At 33.3% G+C, this 21,157-nt stretch overlaps 4 protein-coding genes across 5 annotated transcripts; 3 read left to right on the top strand and 1 right to left on the bottom strand.

The window, feature by feature from the left end:
• Window positions 1–1,043: 1,043 nt before the first annotated feature.
• LOC123899624 (pentatricopeptide repeat-containing protein At2g35130) lies at window positions 1,044–4,301 on the bottom strand. The gene is made up of 8 exons (XM_045950800.1): window positions 4,173–4,301; window positions 3,779–3,966; window positions 3,453–3,685; window positions 2,873–3,122; window positions 2,566–2,711; window positions 2,246–2,451; window positions 1,989–2,113; window positions 1,044–1,705 (listed from the first exon to the last, which is right to left on the bottom strand). Exons 1-8 carry the CDS (start codon window positions 4,175–4,177, stop codon window positions 1,119–1,121), a joined length of 1,740 nt encoding a protein of 579 aa, XP_045806756.1. The 5' UTR covers window positions 4,178–4,301; the 3' UTR covers window positions 1,044–1,118.
• A 1,530-nt stretch (window positions 4,302–5,831) lies between these two features.
• Window positions 5,832–9,984, top strand: LOC123885053 (proteasome subunit alpha type-5). The gene is made up of 9 exons (XM_045934279.1): window positions 5,832–5,992; window positions 6,125–6,206; window positions 6,301–6,381; window positions 6,714–6,827; window positions 6,913–7,014; window positions 7,512–7,570; window positions 8,466–8,568; window positions 9,496–9,561; window positions 9,663–9,984. Exons 1-9 carry the CDS (start codon window positions 5,979–5,981, stop codon window positions 9,753–9,755), a joined length of 714 nt encoding a protein of 237 aa, XP_045790235.1. The 5' UTR covers window positions 5,832–5,978; the 3' UTR covers window positions 9,756–9,984.
• A 976-nt stretch (window positions 9,985–10,960) lies between these two features.
• On the top strand, window positions 10,961–13,301 carry LOC123884223 (signal recognition particle 9 kDa protein-like). The gene is made up of 4 exons (XM_045933288.1): window positions 10,961–11,175; window positions 11,323–11,391; window positions 12,347–12,440; window positions 12,782–13,301. Exons 1-4 carry the CDS (start codon window positions 11,104–11,106, stop codon window positions 12,856–12,858), a joined length of 312 nt encoding a protein of 103 aa, XP_045789244.1. The 5' UTR covers window positions 10,961–11,103; the 3' UTR covers window positions 12,859–13,301.
• A 1,454-nt stretch (window positions 13,302–14,755) lies between these two features.
• LOC123912685 (serine/threonine-protein kinase rio1-like) lies at window positions 14,756–20,272 on the top strand. 2 transcript variants are annotated; one of them, XM_045963247.1, is made up of 10 exons: window positions 14,756–15,029; window positions 15,820–16,513; window positions 16,599–16,712; window positions 17,026–17,099; window positions 17,392–17,468; window positions 17,794–17,877; window positions 17,961–18,053; window positions 18,154–18,261; window positions 18,341–18,412; window positions 19,589–20,272. In XM_045963247.1, exons 2-10 carry the CDS (start codon window positions 15,906–15,908, stop codon window positions 20,048–20,050), a joined length of 1,692 nt encoding a protein of 563 aa, XP_045819203.1. In that variant the 5' UTR covers window positions 14,756–15,029; window positions 15,820–15,905; the 3' UTR covers window positions 20,051–20,272. The 2 variants fall into 2 exon arrangements, with proteins under 2 accessions (XP_045819203.1, XP_045819195.1); XM_045963239.1 differs by having other exon boundaries at window positions 15,746–16,513.
• Window positions 20,273–21,157: the final 885 nt, after the last annotated feature.

Here is a 21,157-nt window from a genome sequence, read left to right as displayed (position 1 = left end):
AAAGGTTTAATTAGTCTATCGGTCCCTTAAAGATATTTTAGGTTTCACAATGGTTCCTTAAAGAAAAAAAGGCTCAGATTAGTCCCTTAAAAAAAAAGGCCCGGATTGGTCCCTTAAAGACATATGTTTGTCATATTGGTCCTTTCCGTTAAATTTTAACTCCAAATATAACAAAAAATTCCAATGGTTAAAATTTTAAAAATTAATAAGACTTACACTAAATGGCATCCACAATCCAGTCAATTAAAACTAACGTTTTTTTGTAAAAAATTGACAGAAAAGACCAATTGAGAAACGGATGTGTCTTTAAGGGACCAATCCGGACCTTTTTTTCTTTAAAGGACCATTGTGAAACCTAAAATGTCTTTAAGGGACCAAAAGATTAATTAAGCCTAAAAAAAAGCAACTAGTTTTTTTTGTCCGATTGAAAAATTCACTTTAAAGGTAAATAAGTGAGATGTTCATGATTCGAATTCCACCTCTTATACATATAGTATGATGTTTCTGTCAACTGAGTTAAAATCACGAGAATTTTTTATTTTTTTTTAACTACTAGTATTGCAATATACTTAAATTTTAGTGAAAATATTTACAATTAAATTGTACTAATTTATAGAGTGGCAGCAACACAATGTCAATAATCCTTCATTGTTGCTCGTGCTACACGAGGGCTAGCGGCACAAGTTTAGTAAATAGAAAATTGATAGACAGAAAAAGGTGTTGCTCGTGGCACTGCCACTTTATTTTATTATTATATCAATAAATAAATAAAAAACTGACATTTTATTTTAGATTAGATTAGACTCAATTCATAGTTGGCGATTTGAGACTTGGAGTGCACAGAAATAGACTAAAGTATGACTTTTTGTTAAAGCCAAAACATAAAAGACTCATATGGTGCGTAAATACAAGTTAGAAAATGAAATTTAAATATTATTCGCTCTATTCTCTAAAGTGACTCGTTTAATTTAGAGAAGTCTTATCCCATTTTGTGTGTTACCAATGTGCAAAACATGAGAGTATTCTCCTCCCATCAAAATCACTTTTACATCAAGTTAATTTTATTCTTTTCATTAACATACATTACATTTTTTACTATCCTCTCAAAGTTCAAAAACTTATGCTACTGCTAAAACAGTCTTCATATCCTTATGCATAGTTCTAATCACACTAGTAACCTGCTCAATCTGATCTTCGTTAGAGCATGCTGCAAGAAGTACTTTTGCTGTTCCTCCATCTGGATAACAACTAGAATCAATCATTTCTTCAAATATTTCTAAGCACTTAAGATAAAGCTTTTTTTTAGAATAAGCTCCAATTCTACTAGTCCAAGTAACCACATCAGGTTTTAAGCCTTTGGTACGAAGTAACAGAAAAAGTTCTTCCATTTTCTCAATAAATCCTGCTTGTCCATACCTATGTATCAAGATATTAAATGTACTAATATCAACTATATATGATCCTTTTTCCATCACTGTTAAAACTTCTTCCATTTTTTCGAATTGGCCTAACTTTCCATATAAGTTGAGCATGCTGTTGAGAACAAAAGTGTCTAGTTTTAAGCCTGATTTACACATTTGGTTAAGAATGTCTTCACATTTACTCACATTTCCCATTTTGGAATAAGCAGATAAAAGTACCATGTGAGATTTCATTGTTGGTGTTATTCCAACTCTTTTCATATCTTCAAAAACAGCTTCAGCATCTATGTTTCATTCAAAAGGAAGAGAAGAAAAACATGTGTCAGACCAACTTATGACATGTCTGTAAGCTATTTTCAGCTTATTTTCATTAGCTCTCCGAGATAGCTTATGAAAACAGGTTATAGCTTAATCACATATATACAATTTGACTTTATTTTATATTCTGTTGTAGAAATAGCTTATACATAAGCATTTGGCTATAGGCGCTTAATTAAGTTGTTTATCCAAACACGTCTTATGTGAATAAACAAAAGAAAATGATAAGTTTCTAGGGCAGATCATTACCATCTTGAAAACCTGCTTTCCCATATGCATCTACTAAGATATTATATGAGGCTCTATCTGGTTCACATCCCATATGCTGCATTAGTGAAAATATTTCTGCTGCCCCATAAGGAAAACCTGCACGACTGTTCCGAGAAGAAAAATCGTTAACTTTTTCTAGATATATAAACTATTAGATCAAAGTAAATATGGTATAAGCCAAATTGATAATACATTAATCAATGAAGAAGGCATTTACACCATCTTCGAATAACAACCTGTAAGCTTCCATTAGGGCATTATAAGCATAAACATCAGGTTCAAGTCCAGCTTCTTGCATCTGCTCAAATATTTCTTCAGCTTTCTCACATAATCCCTCTCTGGCAAATGCATTCACTAGAGCAGTGTATGTGCAAATATTAGGTGTACACTTTTGGCTTAACATTTCATCAAAAACTTTTAAGGCCATATAGGATTTACCAGCCTGCATAATAAAAATTCAAATTTCAATACAATTAACATAATTATAATCTAGAAATATACATGAATGATACATCTAGTCCCATAAATCATATGTAAATAACTGTTAATAGCGTACCTTCCCGTATAAATTTATCAACATTGTATAACTTTCAATAGATAGCTTGCAACCATCCTTTTTCATTCTTTGAAAAATCTCTTCTGCTTTGTCAAAGTTTCCTCCTTTCATTAATCCATTTATGTAAGCATTGTACACAACAGCACCTGAGCCATTATTGTGTCAATCAGCAATTGTTTTTAATATCATATTTCTATTTCAACGTATATGGATGAGTGGTTGGTGTGCAGAGTGTGCGAGTGTTGTAAACCTAAAGTGCCGAGTTTGATTCCTACCGATAAAAAAACAAGTGTATTGAGGAACATACTTGAAGGAAGGCCATAATTTCGCATTTCCGCAAATACAGCTTCAGCATTTTGTAGCTTCCCAGACATACAATAGGCCTTTATGAGAAGGGCATAGGTATCTTCATTAGGAATGCATCTAGCCTGATGAAGCTGCAAATAAGTGGATTCTGCTTCCTTGTATAGAAACTTTTGCCCAAAAGCATCTATGAGTAAATTATAGCATATCACATCTGGCTTGAAGGAACTCCTTAGCAGTATCCATTTACATATCTGAACAGATTTCACTTTATTAGAAGATCAACCCTGGTTCAAAAGAAAACATACACGAAAAAATGCAAATGGAAGCACACAAGATTTGATCAGAGTTCGTCAATTGTGCCTATGTCTCAGAAGGTGCGGCATTACCTAACACAATTTATACGATTACCTAACACAATTATTAGTAAACTACGAGCCATCCCATGCTAATACACTATCCTTAGTCTTGATTCTCAAGCAATGTGGGATATTTTGTGCACCGGAACATAATCCATTGAAAAAATAAATTAAAAGTGTGAAGTTGCATAGGATTAGTATGCTGTAGCAGCATGTGTTTCTCACCGAAATGATTGAATCCCATTTTTTTCTCATCCGAAGTTGAACGGACACAGTTAAAACATCATCCCATGCATCAAGAGAGGGTGGAAGCTTATCCAGTGAACCCCAAATTCTCTCGGAATCCACTTCCTTTTGAAGATACTCCATAATTAGTTGTGCAGTTGGACTCAACACTGGGAATATCCCATCAACAAATCCAGAACCAAATTTCCATCCTCTTCCTCTCATAGAACCACCTACACAAAGAAAATAATCAACAACGGACGTTTAAAACACAGACACACGTATGCACGCACGCACACTGTTTCAGATAGGACAACATAGATTACATGTTTTTCTGGACAGTTTCTTGTGATTGAAGTTCCTTAATTTGCCATTTTTGTCAATGTAAACACTGTCTTTCTTGAACTTCTTCAATGCCACGCCACTTGAATCATTTGATTTCCGTTCGGATTCATTTATGCAACATCTTGGTTCTATAAATATGCGGTTCAATGTACATAAACCAGAATTTAACCTGCAGATAACATCAGGAATTAATAAGTTTAATTTTAATGCCACTTTTAGTTAATCAAAGTAACAAAATGACCCTTCATAATAATAATAATAATAATATCCTATCATATCTTATACTTTATATTAATTAAAGGATATATTAATGTCAATGTAACAACATAGATATGTATAATGAGATTGAAATGAAGATAATGGAATGGAGCTTACATCATTCATGAAGCCAGGTTCTGGTGTGGATAATGAATTGTGAATGGATGGAATTGAATAGATGGTGCATTTTAAAAGAAAGGACAAACGGAATAAGGACGAAATTATATCCATGAAAATATCTCAGGAAGCATTCACAAGGGTCTATATATATGCAAACAAGTACTCCCTCCGGTCCTTATTATAAGGAACAATTTGAAAAAAACACACATACCAAGAAACCTTATCTTTCTTAATAAAAATTCTAAAATTTTACAATCTATTCCAAAACTAACCTTGGTGTATTAATTTATCCTTAAGGAATATATCACTCTAATTAATGCATAACTTTGGAATGGATACAATTTAATAAGGGTAAAAATGGAATTGTAAGAATAAATTTAATGATTGTTTCTTATAAAAAGGACCAAATTTTTTTTCCAAATTGTTCCTTATAAAAAGGACCGGAGGGAGTATAATACAATTGAAGTGATGTAGAAAATAAGTGCTTTAAAAGATTAAATTACGCAAATTTTATGGTAAATATGATAATTTTTAAAGTACCAATACATTAAGTAATTAGATTAAAGGTAAATGAATATTTTTTAAAGAAAATCATTTTTCTTATCATTAAATTATTAGAATGTACCATAGAAGCTCCATTAAATTATTTAACATGTCAGTACCGTAAATAAGGCATTTCCAAATTATTTATTTATTTTTGGATTAAATAATTTTTTATCCCTAAAATTTATTTCTATAAAAGAAAAAATTTACAAGTTTTGTTCCCCTGTGTATCTATATCTATACCGAATATAAAGAGGATATATGAGTTTTGGTGTGGACTTTTCATAATACCAACAATACCTTTGATTTTTTTAGTAGCAACAAAAATCTTTTATTAACAAACTCATCAAAATATAAGACAATCTTTTTTTAGCAGCAAAACTCTTTTATTAACAAACTTATCATAATATAAGATAGACACAGGCAAGCGCGAAACGCGCTTACCTGGCCCGCTAGTTTTCTATTATAACTTTAGGTCTCTAATTTTGAGTCAATTCACTTGTATTCTCAAAAATTTTAAAGATATATAAGTGTTGACTAAAGAACAGAGATACAAATTTATGACGAAAAATATTTTGGAACTTTTTATAGAGACTAAAAAAAATGTAGATAATTTATAAGGAGAAAAACATATTTAATCCTTTATTTTTAAACAAAAATTACTACTTACCTATTTATTTTTCATGGGATTATTAAACTTGTTTTTAATGTCATTTTTGTCTCCATCCATGTATGATTTTTCAAGTTTCTAATCCTTGATTTTTCATTGAGGCATAATATATATTTATGATCAAGGAAAAAAATTATAGATTTGAAATTGAAAATTAGACTTATTTGTGTGTTTAGTTTATTACGTTTATTTTAGATTTTAATCTGAACTCTTACGTTTAAAAAAATATTTTGCCAAAATATTAAAATGTTATTAAAAAAATAGAAATCACATAAATAATTTTGCCAAAAATTTACAAACCAAATTTCAACTAAATAAAAATAAAAAAAAGTTAAAAACAACAATTACCAATAAACCTTAACTTTATTTCCAAAATTCTTATTTTTATCACCGAATTGGTTTAAAAAATTGGTGAATTTTAGAGACCCCTTCATTCATCCCCTTGAACAAGAAACAAAAAATTTACTCATAAAAAGGCCACAATACTGTACCCCACTTCCTTCCCATCTCACATCACACTCTTTCTCTTCTTCAATTTCTTAACCCTTCGCCCCAGTTTTATACACTGATCTAATCGAATCCGATCTAAAATGTTTCTCACAAGGTAAAAACCCTTTCTATTCTCTCTCTTCTCGCACAAATTTCCATTCTTCGATAATAATAATATGGATTCTCCCGAATTGTGTTAGGGTTTTATTTCTAGGTCTAACTAATTGATTTTGTGCGAACGAATTAGGACTGAATATGATCGTGGAGTCAATACCTTTTCTCCCGAAGGCCGTTTGTTTCAGGTTGAATATGCAATCGAAGCTATCAAGGTATATGCTCTATTAGGGTTTATAACTACTACCTGTGTTGTTAGTGTATTTGTATTTGTGTTTCTGATTTTGATTTTTCTTTATTGGATTGCAGCTGGGATCAACCGCGATTGGGTTGAAGACGAAAGAAGGTGTTGTTCTTGCTGTTGAAAAGCGTATCACTTCGCCTCTACTGGTCTGTCCCTGTTTCCTTTATTTGATTTTTTTATTACTTTAGTGGAAATTTTCATTGTTTTATCGTCACACTACTATTAGATGTCAGTGTACAATGTGATTTTGTCAAGTAAGAAAATATTGATTACTTAGTGATATGGATTTGCTTACAATAGATTGAATTCCGGGGACATCTGGTTGATTTCTAGTTTCTAGATGTACTTCTATATTTTGATTATTGATGATCATTTTAGATAGAATGGTTGCGGTGCTCATAGTTGTGTACAATGAAAAATAGTTTTATTTGCCATGAGATATTGATTACATTGTTTTGTGTATAAATTCTGCTTTCAGGAGCCTAGTAGTGTGGAGAAAATAATGGAAATTGATGACCACATTGGCTGTGCAATGAGTGGATTGATTGCTGATGCTCGTACACTTGTTGAGCATGCACGAGTTGAAACTCAGGTATTGTTTGTTACCTCTATAGGATATTGATATTGTAGGTAGTTGGTTGGTTAATTATTGATATATTTTGGTTTATTGTACACAGAATCATAGGTTTTCATATGGTGAACCAATGACTGTTGAGTCTACAACTCAAGCTCTTTGTGATCTAGCCTTGCGCTTTGGTGAGGGCGATGAAGAATCCATGGTAAAGAATTTCTTAGAGTTGACTTTCATGTCTATTTTGGTTTGCTTGCTAACATTGTGTTCTTTAAGGCCCAAAACTTGTGAACCCCAATTGCTTTTCATCTATGAACTTCCTAGAAATATCAATGTCTTGTGTGTTGTATTTTCTGAACGTTTAATTGAGATGTAAACAGAATTCTAGTTGCTATATTTTGAGATGCACAAACATCTAAAACTTACATCTATTGTCAAATATATAACATTCCTATTAAAGGAGTAAGTCCCTGTCCTTGTGTAAGATTCTTTTTGTATAGTGTACAGATGGGTTTGGTTGCATGGGCCAATAAACTTTTTTCTTTTGTATGAGATACTTGTTGGTTGTGATGTTGGACACCATTGTGTATGCTTTATAACACATGCCGTTTCTTTTTTCTTTTGTATAAGATACTTATTGGTGGTGATGTTGGACACCATTTTGTATGCTTTTTAACACATGCTGTTTCTTTTTCTCTTTGGCAGTCTCGACCATTTGGAGTGTCTCTCCTCATTGCTGGCCATGACGAGAATGGGCCTAGCCTGTAAGTATTCTTTCAATCTAAGCAGTGCTTACTTATGGGTCATGTGATGGACTTGTGCAGTTGTCCTTTTGACTCATTTTCCATGTTTGTCTAAATCTATGATATTGTTGGCTCCTTGCATGTTACACTTTCTTTTCTGGGGATTGGTTAAATTTCAGAGAACGGACTAGTAGTGAGAAATATTTCAAGAACAATACAATTTTTCTGGTTATTCATTTATTTATATGCAAAGAGTGGTTAATGAGTGATAGTGACCACTTATTGACTTGATGTTTTGACCCGATTCTTGTGATTCTAGTGACTTTGGTTGGATGTTAAATCATTTCTAAACCGCCATATTTGCCAAGAATTCATTTTCTGTAGCATTCTCTTTTTTGTTTCACTTGGAAGTAACATAACATCTTCACTCATCACTTTTTTCTTTTCATTTCCTTCATGGTTTCAAGGAATACAGCTCCTACTCTTACCATTGATTTGTGCGTGAAGACATTTTTTACTTTCCGTGGTTCAGCAGTCTACACTGCATGTTCAACTCTCGGAGAAAAACATATTCTTATCTTTTAGTTTCTATGTTCAGACCAGTGTACGGTAGCAACTTAGCACCTTCTGAACCTCAATAGGAAACAAATGGGGGTAGTTGCATCTAACCTCCCTCTAAGGACTTAAGACTAAATTGTATGCAATTTTCATATTTTTACCCATTACAGACATACTAATGCAGCTCATTATTTAAACTGAAAATGAATATGCAGCATGGGTAATGTGTTTTTGTAGGCAGCGGTTCTATTACTTCTGTCACTAGATGATACAGTTTGGTTAATTGCTGGTGATCATTTGTTGCCTTTTTCATTCTGGACTTATTGTTCGTACTGAATTGAAATGTTCTGATTTGCAGATATTACACTGATCCTTCTGGAACATTCTGGCAATGCAATGCAAAAGCTATTGGTTCAGGATCAGAAGGTGCTGACAGTTCTCTGCAAGAACAATTCAACAAGGTAATCCATGTTCTTACCGTGGGTTGTTTGTTTATTTTCTATTCTGCTCATAGCATTAAAATTATTAGCTGGGGTTGGGAAGTGTGAATGGGGAATGAGAGTTCAGATCCTCTCTGTTTGTGGAGAAAATAGAGATCTCCAGCTAATTAGACGTGGCTAAAACAAAATGGCTGAGATTTAATTTTTATTTTTTTTAAGAACCCCCTTCTTTGGTCAGCGCTCTTCCTCTGTACTCCAGCCATCCAGAAATTTGCTGCCCTAACACCCCCCCCCCCTACAGGTAAATAATAGGAACACAGCCATGGGAATGCTATGCTAAAATGAGATTCGCTAAATACAATAGCAGCAAATCCTTCACCCCCCCCCCCCCCCCCCCATCTGATATCATTAGTAAAATATCAAAAGCAAAAAAATTTGGGAAAATAAGTACATTAGAGGATATGCCCATTTTTCCTCGTCTGATTGCATGTACAAAAAATGTCTAAAGCTGCAAAGCCAACAGAAAAAACAGAATACTAACATGGAAGGTGGTGATTGGTACCAATGCATCGAGGCTGCTAAGTTTGCTAGAGACCTACTTAGTGCTAGGTCGTACGGATGGTCAGCATGGTAGAAAGGAATTGGGGTGATGGGTTGAATGGATTTGTGGAGGAATGCATTTCAGCCACATTTTCTTTTTCTTTTTAAAAAATTACATTGATTTACAACTCATATTGATATATGTCTAAGTATATGTCCACTGCTTGTGTTTTATTGTCTGGAAAATGTTGAACCAATTAAGTCTTTTATAATTTCAATTGTCAAATTAATGTAACAGCATTTCTATGCACTGGCAACATTTTGCTTAAAGATTATCTTTCAGTATTGAGGCATCAAGATGATATATAAAACAAATGAATTTGGTGTTGATTTATTATGTTTGTGCAGGACTTGACTCTTCAAGAGGCTGAGACTATTGCCTTATCTATTCTGAAGCAAGTTATGGAAGAGAAGGTAAAATTAAAACTAAATGCATGTACTTCTGTCTGTTGTCCCCTACTGAAATGGAATGTAGAATAAAATATAACATGTTTGCTCTGTACTTTTTACATTAGGTCACTCCCAACAACGTTGACATTGCCAGGGTTGCTCCAGCATATCATCTTTACACTCCTTCTGAGGTGGAAGCTGTGATAGGACGCCTATGATTTCCATCTATTTCTGTGATTTGTCCGGTGGCTGTACGTCTATACAACTAGTCTTTGGTTGATGATGCTGCATGTAGTTCTGCTTTATGGAAGTTGTACGCTATATTAGATTCTCCTGTCATATTTTTTGTCATTCAGTCTAGTTGAAATTGAGGACTAAACTAATGTTACGATGTTTGGGAAAACAAAATACATTATTAATGTTATGTCGAGCGCCATTCACAGGATCCATCTATTATACTATGTTTACTGTTTGAGATGAGACGAGATGGTAGTGTATATGGAACATGTGTTTAAAAAGCTTTTATATGGAAAATTTGATTCATCAAAACAATTTTTTGCCGCATTTCATCAAAAGATTATTAAGGGAACAGGGATTTAGATACTATTGAATTGTTTTTACTATTAGCACTGATGGGTTTTCAACTACATTTTTCTCACCTCATTTAAATAGGAACTTAAATTTGTTATAGGTTAAATTTATTTTTTTACAAAGTGCCTTTCGGATAAATCTGGTTGTATGTGGTAAAATAGGGTGGATTGGAATGGTATCTTATTTTATATTTTGATTATCTAAAAAGTATTATGGGATAGAATGGTAAATAGTGGTGCTTGAGTTAAAATTTATTATCAAAATATTAAACTGGTATAATTTGAAAGAGTTTAATTGGTATGCAGGGTGCAAAATATATTTTACATTGTAAATCAAACATAATGTTGAATCACAAGGTTATTTGGCTTTAGTTATACATACCAATGTTAAAATTCGTCCAAAGGATAACTTGTAATTGGTTGATGGTGTAAAAAAATTTACACCGAGTACAAGAGAATGCGGTTAAAAATGTCGGATATCAATCGATCTATAATACACCTAAGTTGTGGAGAAAGAAACAACACACATGACCAAATATACGTACATATGTATGATGTATGATAAAAAAGTATTTTAACAAAAGAGAAACATAAATATCAAGAGTGTAAAAAATAAAAAATACAGAAAAATTCATCATAAACAAGATACATTTATAAAATAAATAGAACTTGATTTATTATTTTTTTTGGGTATAAATAGATTGATATTGATTTGACCAATTGCAGTTTTTATTTTATTTTATTTTTTAATAACATCAAATCCATACGCATACACCATTCCCATTATACCCCTATAAATTTTGCCACTCTTGGGAACACAAAGGGCAAAACAGTCCCATACAAATTAGCATCTACGAGATCCCAAATCCCCAATCGCATCCTCTTTTTAAACCTTGAATTACAAATTCTGACATCAATTTGTTCCCGCGATTTCATTGTGACTGAAGCATAAAAAAGTGCGAGCGAGTGAGCAATCATGGTTTACATTACTTCATGGGACGAGTTTTTGGATCGATCCATTCACCTATTCCGCGCCGATCCCGATTCTGTATGTTACTTTCTTTCTTCTATTTGCTTTTCGCTAACATATCATCGTCGATAAACAACTGTAATTCCAATTCAAATGCGTTTTTCCTACTTTATTATTCACACGCCCTAATTTTCTGTGGGTTTTGATTTGAAAATTGAAATATAGACGCGGTATGTCATCAAGTATAGACATTGTGATGGAAAATTGGTACTCAAGGTCACTGATAATAGACAGGTATCGATTCTATCTTTTATCTATGAATATAGCTTAGCTTCTTTTTCTGTTGAATGTGATGGACTTTATGGTTTAAAAATAAATAAATAAATTATATATCATTTGTTACCCTTTTTATACATTCTGTATACATTCCTTCGATATTAAACAGGTTAAGTAGGGTTATGAAATCCTTCGACAGTTGTTAAACAGGTTAAGTATTTTGCATAGGTTTAGTGATATGATATACATTTCTAAACCCAAACGGCCAAACCTAGACACATGAAATCTTAGGATTAGGTCTAGGCTATTACCACCAACAAACTAAATATTAGCTCTAGGTTACCCCGTTAGCCCCGACAAACTAAATATTTATATGGCATCTTTACATCGGGGGTAACGGGGTAATGGTCTCCGTTGTTACCCCGTTACCCCCGATGCAAAGATTAGGTCTATGACAGCACGATGGTCTCCCTTGGAATATCCATTGTTGAAGGAATTAATTCGGTGGCCCTGGTTTACTGATGCACTATAAAGTGTAAATAGTTATATTCCGTTTGCCTTCGGAGAGGGTTGATGGATGACAGTTGAAACATCATTGTTCATTTTTACATGTTCCTTTTCCTGATGGCGTACCAGATGAAGTTATCTTTGCCAAATTAAGAATCCTCATAGGTGGCCGTTAAAAGTTACACATTTCAAAACTTGTTTTCTTTTGCTACAAGAGGGTATAAGTAAGCATGATGTGGCTCCTTGAATCGATAAATGTGGTTATGACTAGACTTTCTGCTGAGTAATTTATCTTGCTTAGAATATACTATTTTTTGTCACTTGTCTGACCCTGTGAATGCAGTGTTGTGCATAAGCATATTAACTGCACTTTAACAAAATATTTTATTCCCCTCTCCTTATTGCTGTCTAAGTCACATCTCACATATAAATGTTTGTAAAGTTGATTGTTGTTGTTTTTGACCAGTGCCTAAAGTATAAGACAGACCAAGCACAAGAAGCTAAGAAGATGGAGAAACTTAACAATATATTCTTTACGTTGATGGCTCGGGGACCAGAAGGTATGTCATTTGTTATTCTTTGTTGATCAGCATACATTTTGGCGTTTATTTGCAGAGCAGTATATTTTGTATGGGAAATTATTTTTAAATTGTTTTCCTGTAATATACTAGTAAATACTGAAATCACAAGTAAGAACAATAAGTAGAACTTTATTGACTAGTGTATGTTAATGCCAATAATCAACATACTATGTGCATAATATTTTCCTTAAAAGGCCGCTGTTGTTGTAGTTAATACCATGTTAAAATCAAACTTTTTTAACTGTAAAATAGTGCTTCTGATTTCTGGCTCTTATTTTGTTAACAAGGATAATGACAAAATTATTCCTCTAATTCTGCAGTGGATCTTTCTGAAGTCACCGGGAAAGAACAAATGGATGCACAACCGATTAAAAAAGGAAGAGGAAGAAAGCAATAACTTGTCATTGGATTCCACATGAGCTTTGTTGTTGCTTCATAAAATTGTCAGTTGCGCTACTATAAACTTGTGTTATTAAAACCGAATTGAATCAAACGGTTCAATTGAACCTTGAACTGGTTTTAGTGTTTTACTATGGTTCAATTACTTTGGTGGTTAGATAGCGGTTTTATCTTGGTTTGAGTGTCTTAAAGTAGTTGAATCATGACTTAGAAGCTTCATTCATCAATTTGTTGTTGGGTTTTTTAAAATATCAACTAATTTACACGACTATATTCTTGAAGTATGATATTGATGGATGGTTTTCTACATTATGAAATTTGCATGTGGAGTGTAGCACCACACCCCTGGAGGGCAATGCCGAGGCAACAATGGAACTTATGCTTGTCAATTTAATGTAAAACCAAATCTTAGACCAAGAATTTTCTGAGATTTTCTTTTGACGCTACCTGAACTTTCAATTTTACTCTCTTCGCAAGTTAGGTAGTGAGTAGTAAAAAAAATTTTTTACGGTCAAACTGTGCTGACACATGGAATCAAAGTAGTAGTAATGAATATATTATTTCTAATGTCTCGTATTACCCATAGAATTGAGTGTCAAATTTATGTGACCTATTTTCTCTTTATTTCCAAATCATCGTGAAAAGAAGAGAGAACGGCTACTTATGATACCTAATGTTGTTGGGAGCAACAACTTAGAGAAAACGGTTGCTAGCTCTAATGTCTCTAATTTCACTTGATCTAATTAATTAAAGATTAAACTGTTAATCATTGTGGACACAATTTTTTTTTAATGGCAAAATTCAAATACTAGGGAAGTGAAAGATAGCTAGCCAAATACAAGCAAAAATCACTTAAAAACAAAATCACAAGTAGGGCAACGGCTTATCAAACAAATCCTCGAACCAACTCAAGCATGAGAAAAACATAAGCAGACTCACTGTGAATAGCAACATAAATTAAACTACCAACAAACCAAGCACAAATTGGTCCGGCCCAATCAACCCCACAAACCACTATCGGTCCAAACACAAAACATGTTTCACCATACTCACTCATAATAAATACATGAATACTTAGATGTCTTGAAATTACTCCCGTGAGAATTTTTTTTATTATGCCTATAAATTAGTACTTAAGAGTCGCCGTCTTTTCATAGAAAATAAATTAATTATAGGACTTTTAAATTAACCATAATCTCTTCCTAGAAACTTCAAACATACATAACAAATTTGGATTCTCTCATCCTAATCACCTAAAAATATTACACACCTTAAGAAAAAAACCACAAACAACAAACAAATGGAGCGAGACAACACCGCCGAAAAGCCACAAAATCTCACTAAAGACTTCTTCTAATTACCTAATACGGTACTCATCTCACTTCTAAGTACAACTAAAATTAACAATAAAAAAGTTAGGTGAAAAGGTACCTTAGTTGATGTTGTGCATAAGGAAGTGTTCCTCTTAGATGAAATGACGTGAATCTCTTTTAATTTAATCTTTTATGTTTAAATTTTTAAAAATCAACACCTTTTATTTGGTGTTGTGCCTAAGGAAGTGTACCTCTTAAATGAAATGACGTGAATCTCTTTTAACTTAATAAAGGTTCTGAGTTCGACCTATGACTTAGATATGCTCATTTAAATTCCACAATAATCGAATTTACATATAGAGGATAATCGGTTTAGAGAGGATAATCGGTTTAGAGTTTAGACGAAAAATCTTTAAAAACTAATTGTTAAATTATTAAATGAGAAAATCACTATTTTATTTATTTATTTATTTTTCATATAGAAAATGACTCAAATAGTACGATATAGGCAGTGGCGAGTATACCGCCGGGCATGCCTGACACGTGCCTGGGCTGCCCTTCTTATATATATATATATATATATATATATATATTTTTTTTAAATGAAAACAAAAACAGAAAAAGGAAGAGTTAGAATTTGCTTTCTCTTTCTCGATCCCTCTCTCTCAAAATCGCTGTTCCTCTCTCACCCACCGCCACCGGCCGCCGCTCTCAATCCCTCTCTCACTGCTCTCAATCTCTCTCCCTCACCTCGCCGTAACGCCGTTCAATCTTCCGCCGCAGCCGCACCACTGCTCAGCTCACCGCGCCGCACCACACCGCACCGCACTCACTCTTTCTCTTCGTCTCGTTTCAGGTAAGCAAACTAACATACTGCAATTAATTTTTAACAACCTAACCTTCTCAATCTAGAATCTTTGTTTGATGATTTGGTGTTGTTTTGAATTTTAAATTTATTAAGCTGTTTTGATTGTTAAGTGATTATATAAATAAGCTGTTTTGGTTATATAAATAAGTAGTTTTGGTTGGTTCTGCAATAGTGTTTTTGTTCTAAAATAGTGAGAATGAAGGGTTTTTGTTCTAAAAACTATTTGATTTCATGATGCCTCTTGTTGTAAACTAACTTGGTGATTTTCTACTTTGTGATATTATTGTCATCGTAACTGCAACTAAAACTTTGTTTAATTGTGGACATTTGTGTTGTGTTCACTTTGATGGATCAAAATCACCTTTGTTGATGAAGCACTTTCTTTCTTTCTTTTATAAGCTGATGACAAACCTTGTATTCTTGATCTCAGTTTGATCTTATACACAATATTAAATAAGAATAAGATAGTCTTGTGATATTTGTATTCAGTTTGAAATGTAGTCTCCTTGATCAGATATCAGTTTCTTTCTCACAGTTGTTTGTTATGGATTTCTTTCATTAGGGGAAATTACATTATATTATGTTGATTTCATAATTGACCAAGCCTTACAATAGGCATACTACAAGTGTATATTGTGAAGAATATTTTCTTTTGCATAAAAAGAGAAGTACTAATGTAATTTAAATATGTTTTTGAATTGCAGAAACAACTTTGTCTTTTAAATATTATTGTATCTAGAAATTTGGTTGATAAAATTCCCTCCAAAATTTTGCCTAGGCTCTCTAATATTACTGGAATCGCCACTGGATATAGGGTTACTAATCACCGAGCTACAATCACCGCCTCCGCAGTAGCTCTCAACAATGGACAACAAACTCGAACACAAACCCTTACCTGATGATAGTGAAACTCAACACAAACAACAACAAGAAGAAGAAGAAGAAGAAGAAGAAGACTCAGAGTCGTATTCTTCGGATTCAGAAATCGACGATGCTTTGGATTGGTTGGATTCAAGAAATGATGACGAATATGAATCCATTAATGGGTCTTCGCTTAATTCGTGGCGCCCTAATGCTCATGGTGGTCACCATTCTCATTCTTCTACCCTCCAACCTCTCTCCAATCGGAATCAAAGATTCTCTCACCATATTCGTGCTTCTCCATTGGACGAGTGGGAAGGTAGAATGAATATTGCCATGTCTAACACCGTCACAACAGCCATTCGCGGAAGTGTCCGAGACATGGCCATTGGTAAAACTAAAACTACTGAGAAAGCTGACCGAGCCACCGTTGAGCAAGCAATTGATCCAAGAACACGCATGGTTTTATTCAAGATGCTCAACAGAGGTGTGTTTCAAGATATGAATGGATGCATTTCAACTGGAAAGGAAGCAAATGTTTATCATGCCACCAAATCCAATGGTCAAGAACTTGCAATTAAAATATACAAAACGTCGATTCTCGTGTTTAAGTAAGTACTTTAAGTGTTAGTTATTACAGATTCATGCTGAAATATTAACAATTATCAACTGACTTTATGATCTGATTGATATCAGGGATAGAGATAGATATGTGCAAGGAGATTACCGGTTTAGAAATGGGTACTGCAAGCATAATCCCAGAAAAATGGTTAAAACATGGGCAGAAAAGGAAATGAGGAATCTTATGAGGTTTCGTTTTTTCATTTTGTCCTCTTCTGTTGGATATGAACTTAACTAAAAACTGTTAGGATAATACTTTGTAAAATTTGATAACGTAAATTAATACCATCAATCAGAATAATATGAAAAGAAGAATTGATGAAAGAAGGAAATCACATAAGTCATCCACTGTTGTATTATATTTTTCTGTTATTAAATGGACCCCTTTATGCCGAGCACTTAGTTTGTTCTTTCATATTTTTCCAATGTAAAAAGAGTTTCTGATTACATTTATGCCTAAGCTGTTCTTGTTTTCTTTCTCCCTGTCTATATTGGAGTGTAGGCTAAAGGCAGAAGGAATTAGGTGCCCTACTCCACAACTTCTGAGGCTACATATCCTGGTTATGGAATTTATTGGTACTACTTTTATCCTGCATTTTGATACAATCTGATTGTCTAGTTATAATGAATTGCCCTCAATTGTGTTTGTTATATCAAATGCCACATTTGATTAAAAAGGGAAGATAGATGGAAACTGAAGTAATGCATGGTTCAATATTTGATCAAATGCATTATCAGTCCTAGAAAATTCCAAGTTCTTGCTCTAGTATATGATATCATATCATTTTGGTAATGCATACTGCAGTTTAGTAAGAAGAAATGCAAGTAGCTTTTTAACTGAAGTTCTCTGGTTATTTGATTCATGCAGGAAAGGATGGTTGGGCCGCTCCACGTCTCAAAGATGCAGATTTATCTTTAGACAAGTTACGGGAAGGCTATGTTGAGGTGTGTCATACAATAGTCTAGTAAAAGTTAGCATGGTTTAGAAGTTAGAAATTAGCCCTTTAGCTGGTTTCTTTGATAGTATGTTGTTGGGATGCTTTAACATATAGTCCCTGTTTTGGTCCTCGGAAACCTTTTATCTAGAGTGATTACTAAATGCTAGAGTTGTTCAAATAGTCCCTGTTTTCAACAAATTGTTATTGTTCTGCGATATACTCCATGGAATCACTTCTCACACATTTCTTATACCTTTCTAAATTCTAAAGGTGCTAAGTTTTATTCTATTATGCCATTTTTTTGGCTGACATTATGAGCATTTCTATTTCAGATAATTGTTGCAATGCGGACATTATATCAGAAGTGCAAATTGGTGCATGGTGACCTCAGTGAATATAATATACTTTATTATGAGGTAAATACTCCTTTGGGTGTTCATATCTTAGTGACTAAATGTCTCTCTGTCAGTAGTTTACATATTTCTTCTTTATTTATCAGGGTCACTTGTATATTATTGATGTTTCTCAAGCGGTTGACCCTGACCATCCTCATGCTCTTGATTTTCTGCGTGAAGATATTATTCATGTAACGGTAAGCACTCCTAAGCTCTAGCTTTAAATTACACATGTCTACTGTCTCATTATGGGGATAATAAGGAAAAGGTGTGGTTAACTACTTGTTTTACTTGCAGGATTTCTTTAAAAAAAATGGTGTAGGTGTCATGACATTAAGAGAACTGTTTGATTTTATTGTTGATGCATCGATTGCTGATGATGATGTGGATAGTTATTTGGAAAAGGTATTTGTCATTAGTTTGCCATTGTTTACATTCTCTGAAAAACGTGAAACATATTTTTGTTGTCTTCAAAAATTTGCAGGTGCAACAAAAAATTCTGGCTAGAGGAGATGTAACTGCAGAGGATGAGATTGCAGACTTGGTATTTGCGCAGGTAATTGCCATATTAAATTACTTTTTGTTTGAATGTGAGAACGTGAAGGGGGAATGCAAGAAAATGAAGAAAAAATTGAAGTAAGAAGTTTAGGGAGTTTAATCTATAGATATTTGTATTGGTGTCGTGAAGATCAAAACATGCGATCTTATTTGTAACTGCTAGATGCTTTTAGAAGGGTATAACAAACTATGGAAATCAACTCCTCTAGGTTACAGAAACCGGAACACTTACCATACATCAAACACCACAATTAAGAGTTAAGACACACTAAGAAGATACATAAAGAGTTGAGATTCTACCTAGGATCAGAAGGGATTGTAAGATTGTAACTTGAGGATTGTAACATAACACATAACACGGACCGTAAAATACTATCAAAGGGCAAAATTATACTTACAGTTATATGCACATGTGCATAAAAGATATTCATAAATAACTTCAAAGATGAATTTTGATAACCCTAAGTTCATAACAATAGAAAGAGGAGTCGCAGGAGGTGGCACCAGGAATTGAATCTATTGATGGAAGAATGAGGGAGAATGATAACAGAGGTCAAGTGAGAGAGTACTGAGCTAGAGTTGTGGATTGTGGAATGACCAACATAATAGGGGTTTGCTTTTTAAAAAAATCTAGCCATTTTACGAAAACCTGACTCAGAACTCAAAACAAGCCTATTCTTGTGCCTTTCTGCCGCCTTTGATCCCATGATCATGCTGGTAAGATTTGATCCTACCTTCTGGCACAGTGGCACCCATGTGTTGTGCAATTCAGAGTGCGGATCTCGATTTGTTAAATCGTGCGATGACACGGTCATGATTGAGATGGTAATAACATCGGCTCATTGAGTATAAGCATAACAACAACTATTCTAATACTTCTATGTGCTAACATCTGATTCTAAATCTAAATTATCCCATTTAAATATGATATTACTGCAGCCGTTTATTAATTTATATATTTCATTAATTTATATGATAAAAATGTAAAATTCATTTTTATTTAACCCTCCAATTTCATAATTACTTTCTTAAACAGTGGCTATGATCAATTTTTCAATGTATTTTGAAGAACTAGAAGCACTAGTCATATTGATCTCTTTTTTAGCACATTGATTGTTAATGTTATATTATATCTCTATTCTGACGAGTTTAATTTCTGAAACTCTTGTCATAGTCATACATTCCAAAGACACTAGATGATGTTAAGAATGCTGAGGAGGATGTGCAACGTATAACAAGTGGGAAAGACACTGAAGGTTTATATTATCAGACGATTACTGGACTTAAACACGCTCTCACAATAACCGAACCTTCCCTGCAAAATGACCAGCAAAAGCAGATATCAAATACTACAGAAGATTCACTTGTCATCTCTGACGGTAAACCCAACCACTTAGAAAATGATGCCGAGTATCAATCCGGCGAGGACGAAGATAATGAAAGTGACTATGAAGAGATTTCGTTTTCTGAAAGTGATCCAGATACTCCTCTTGATAAGAAATTGGCTAAGAAAGAAGCTAGAAAAGAAAATAAAAAGAAGGTGAAAGAGGAGAAAAGAGAATCAAGGAAAACCAAAGTCCCCAAGGCTGTGAAGAAAAGAAAGAAAAAATTGTCTAAAGCCCACAAGACAAGATAGACAGAAGTTATTTGTAATGGTTATATGAGTGTAGGTTTTGAATTTTTAGATAAAAGTTATTTTACAGCAAATGAAATGAAAAAAATTAGTAAGTTTGTTTTCTTAGCATATATGAGATATTAGAATTAATTTTATGAATCTTTCAATTTTGTTGTGGATGTTTAGTTTCTACATATGCAAAATGGATTTTCACTATTGATTGTTAATTATTGTTATTATTATTATTATTATTGTTATGTTTATGTCTATGGTTGGTTGGCGTTAGATTTTGATTTACTGCGGTCAAGTTGCAGTCGTTGTTGTCAATACGCTTAAGGTACTATGTCCATAGTTTTGGTGTTGGATTTGGATTTAGTGCGGTCATTATTTTTAATAAATTTGCAATCGATGTAGTCAATAGACTTGTTAGATAGAGATCAGATGACTCAAATTGTATTTGGCAAATCAGAAACTTCAAAAATAAATAATAACATTTCTTACTTTGTCCAAAGCAAAATTTATAGTGGAAGATTAACATAACTTTCTTCGTATGCTACCGTTATGGCAGCATGTTGGATTAATATAACATGGTATTACTACATCGCATGTTAGATTAATTCGACAGATAGGTGCTGACTTCCGATTAAGGGGTCTCAAAATCATAATTGCATTTTTATTTGCAAGATTGCGCATTTACATTGGGGTTGAAAATATCATGGTTTACAATATTGTCAATGAGATCGAACTTAAGAACTTATGCATACTATCCAAACTCTTCAACAATAGACCAAACTCATTTGGTACTTTGATTTTGACAAAAGATGACTTTTACACTAATAATATGCTTAAAAATTGGTGATAACCTTTCCAGGGCAAAAATAACGGGGCAATTAAATAAAAATAAAAAATAAAACAAGACCACAGAGAAATCGAGAGTAAAAAAAATTCATAAATTATTATGGCCTAACAATGACAAACAAAAATACACACTCAAAATCAAACAAATAACCCATTGGTCCAAACACAAAACATGTTCTATCATAAGCACTCATAATAAGTATATGAATGCTCAAATATCTTACTACAAAATCATTCTCATAAGATTTTTTTTACTTTGTCTATCAATTG

Source organism: Trifolium pratense, linkage group LG1 (assembly GCF_020283565.1).
Source record: "Trifolium pratense cultivar HEN17-A07 linkage group LG1, ARS_RC_1.1, whole genome shotgun sequence".
NCBI lineage: Eukaryota > Viridiplantae > Streptophyta > Magnoliopsida > Fabales > Fabaceae > Trifolium > Trifolium pratense.
This window is presented reverse-complemented; position numbering and strand designations above follow the sequence as displayed.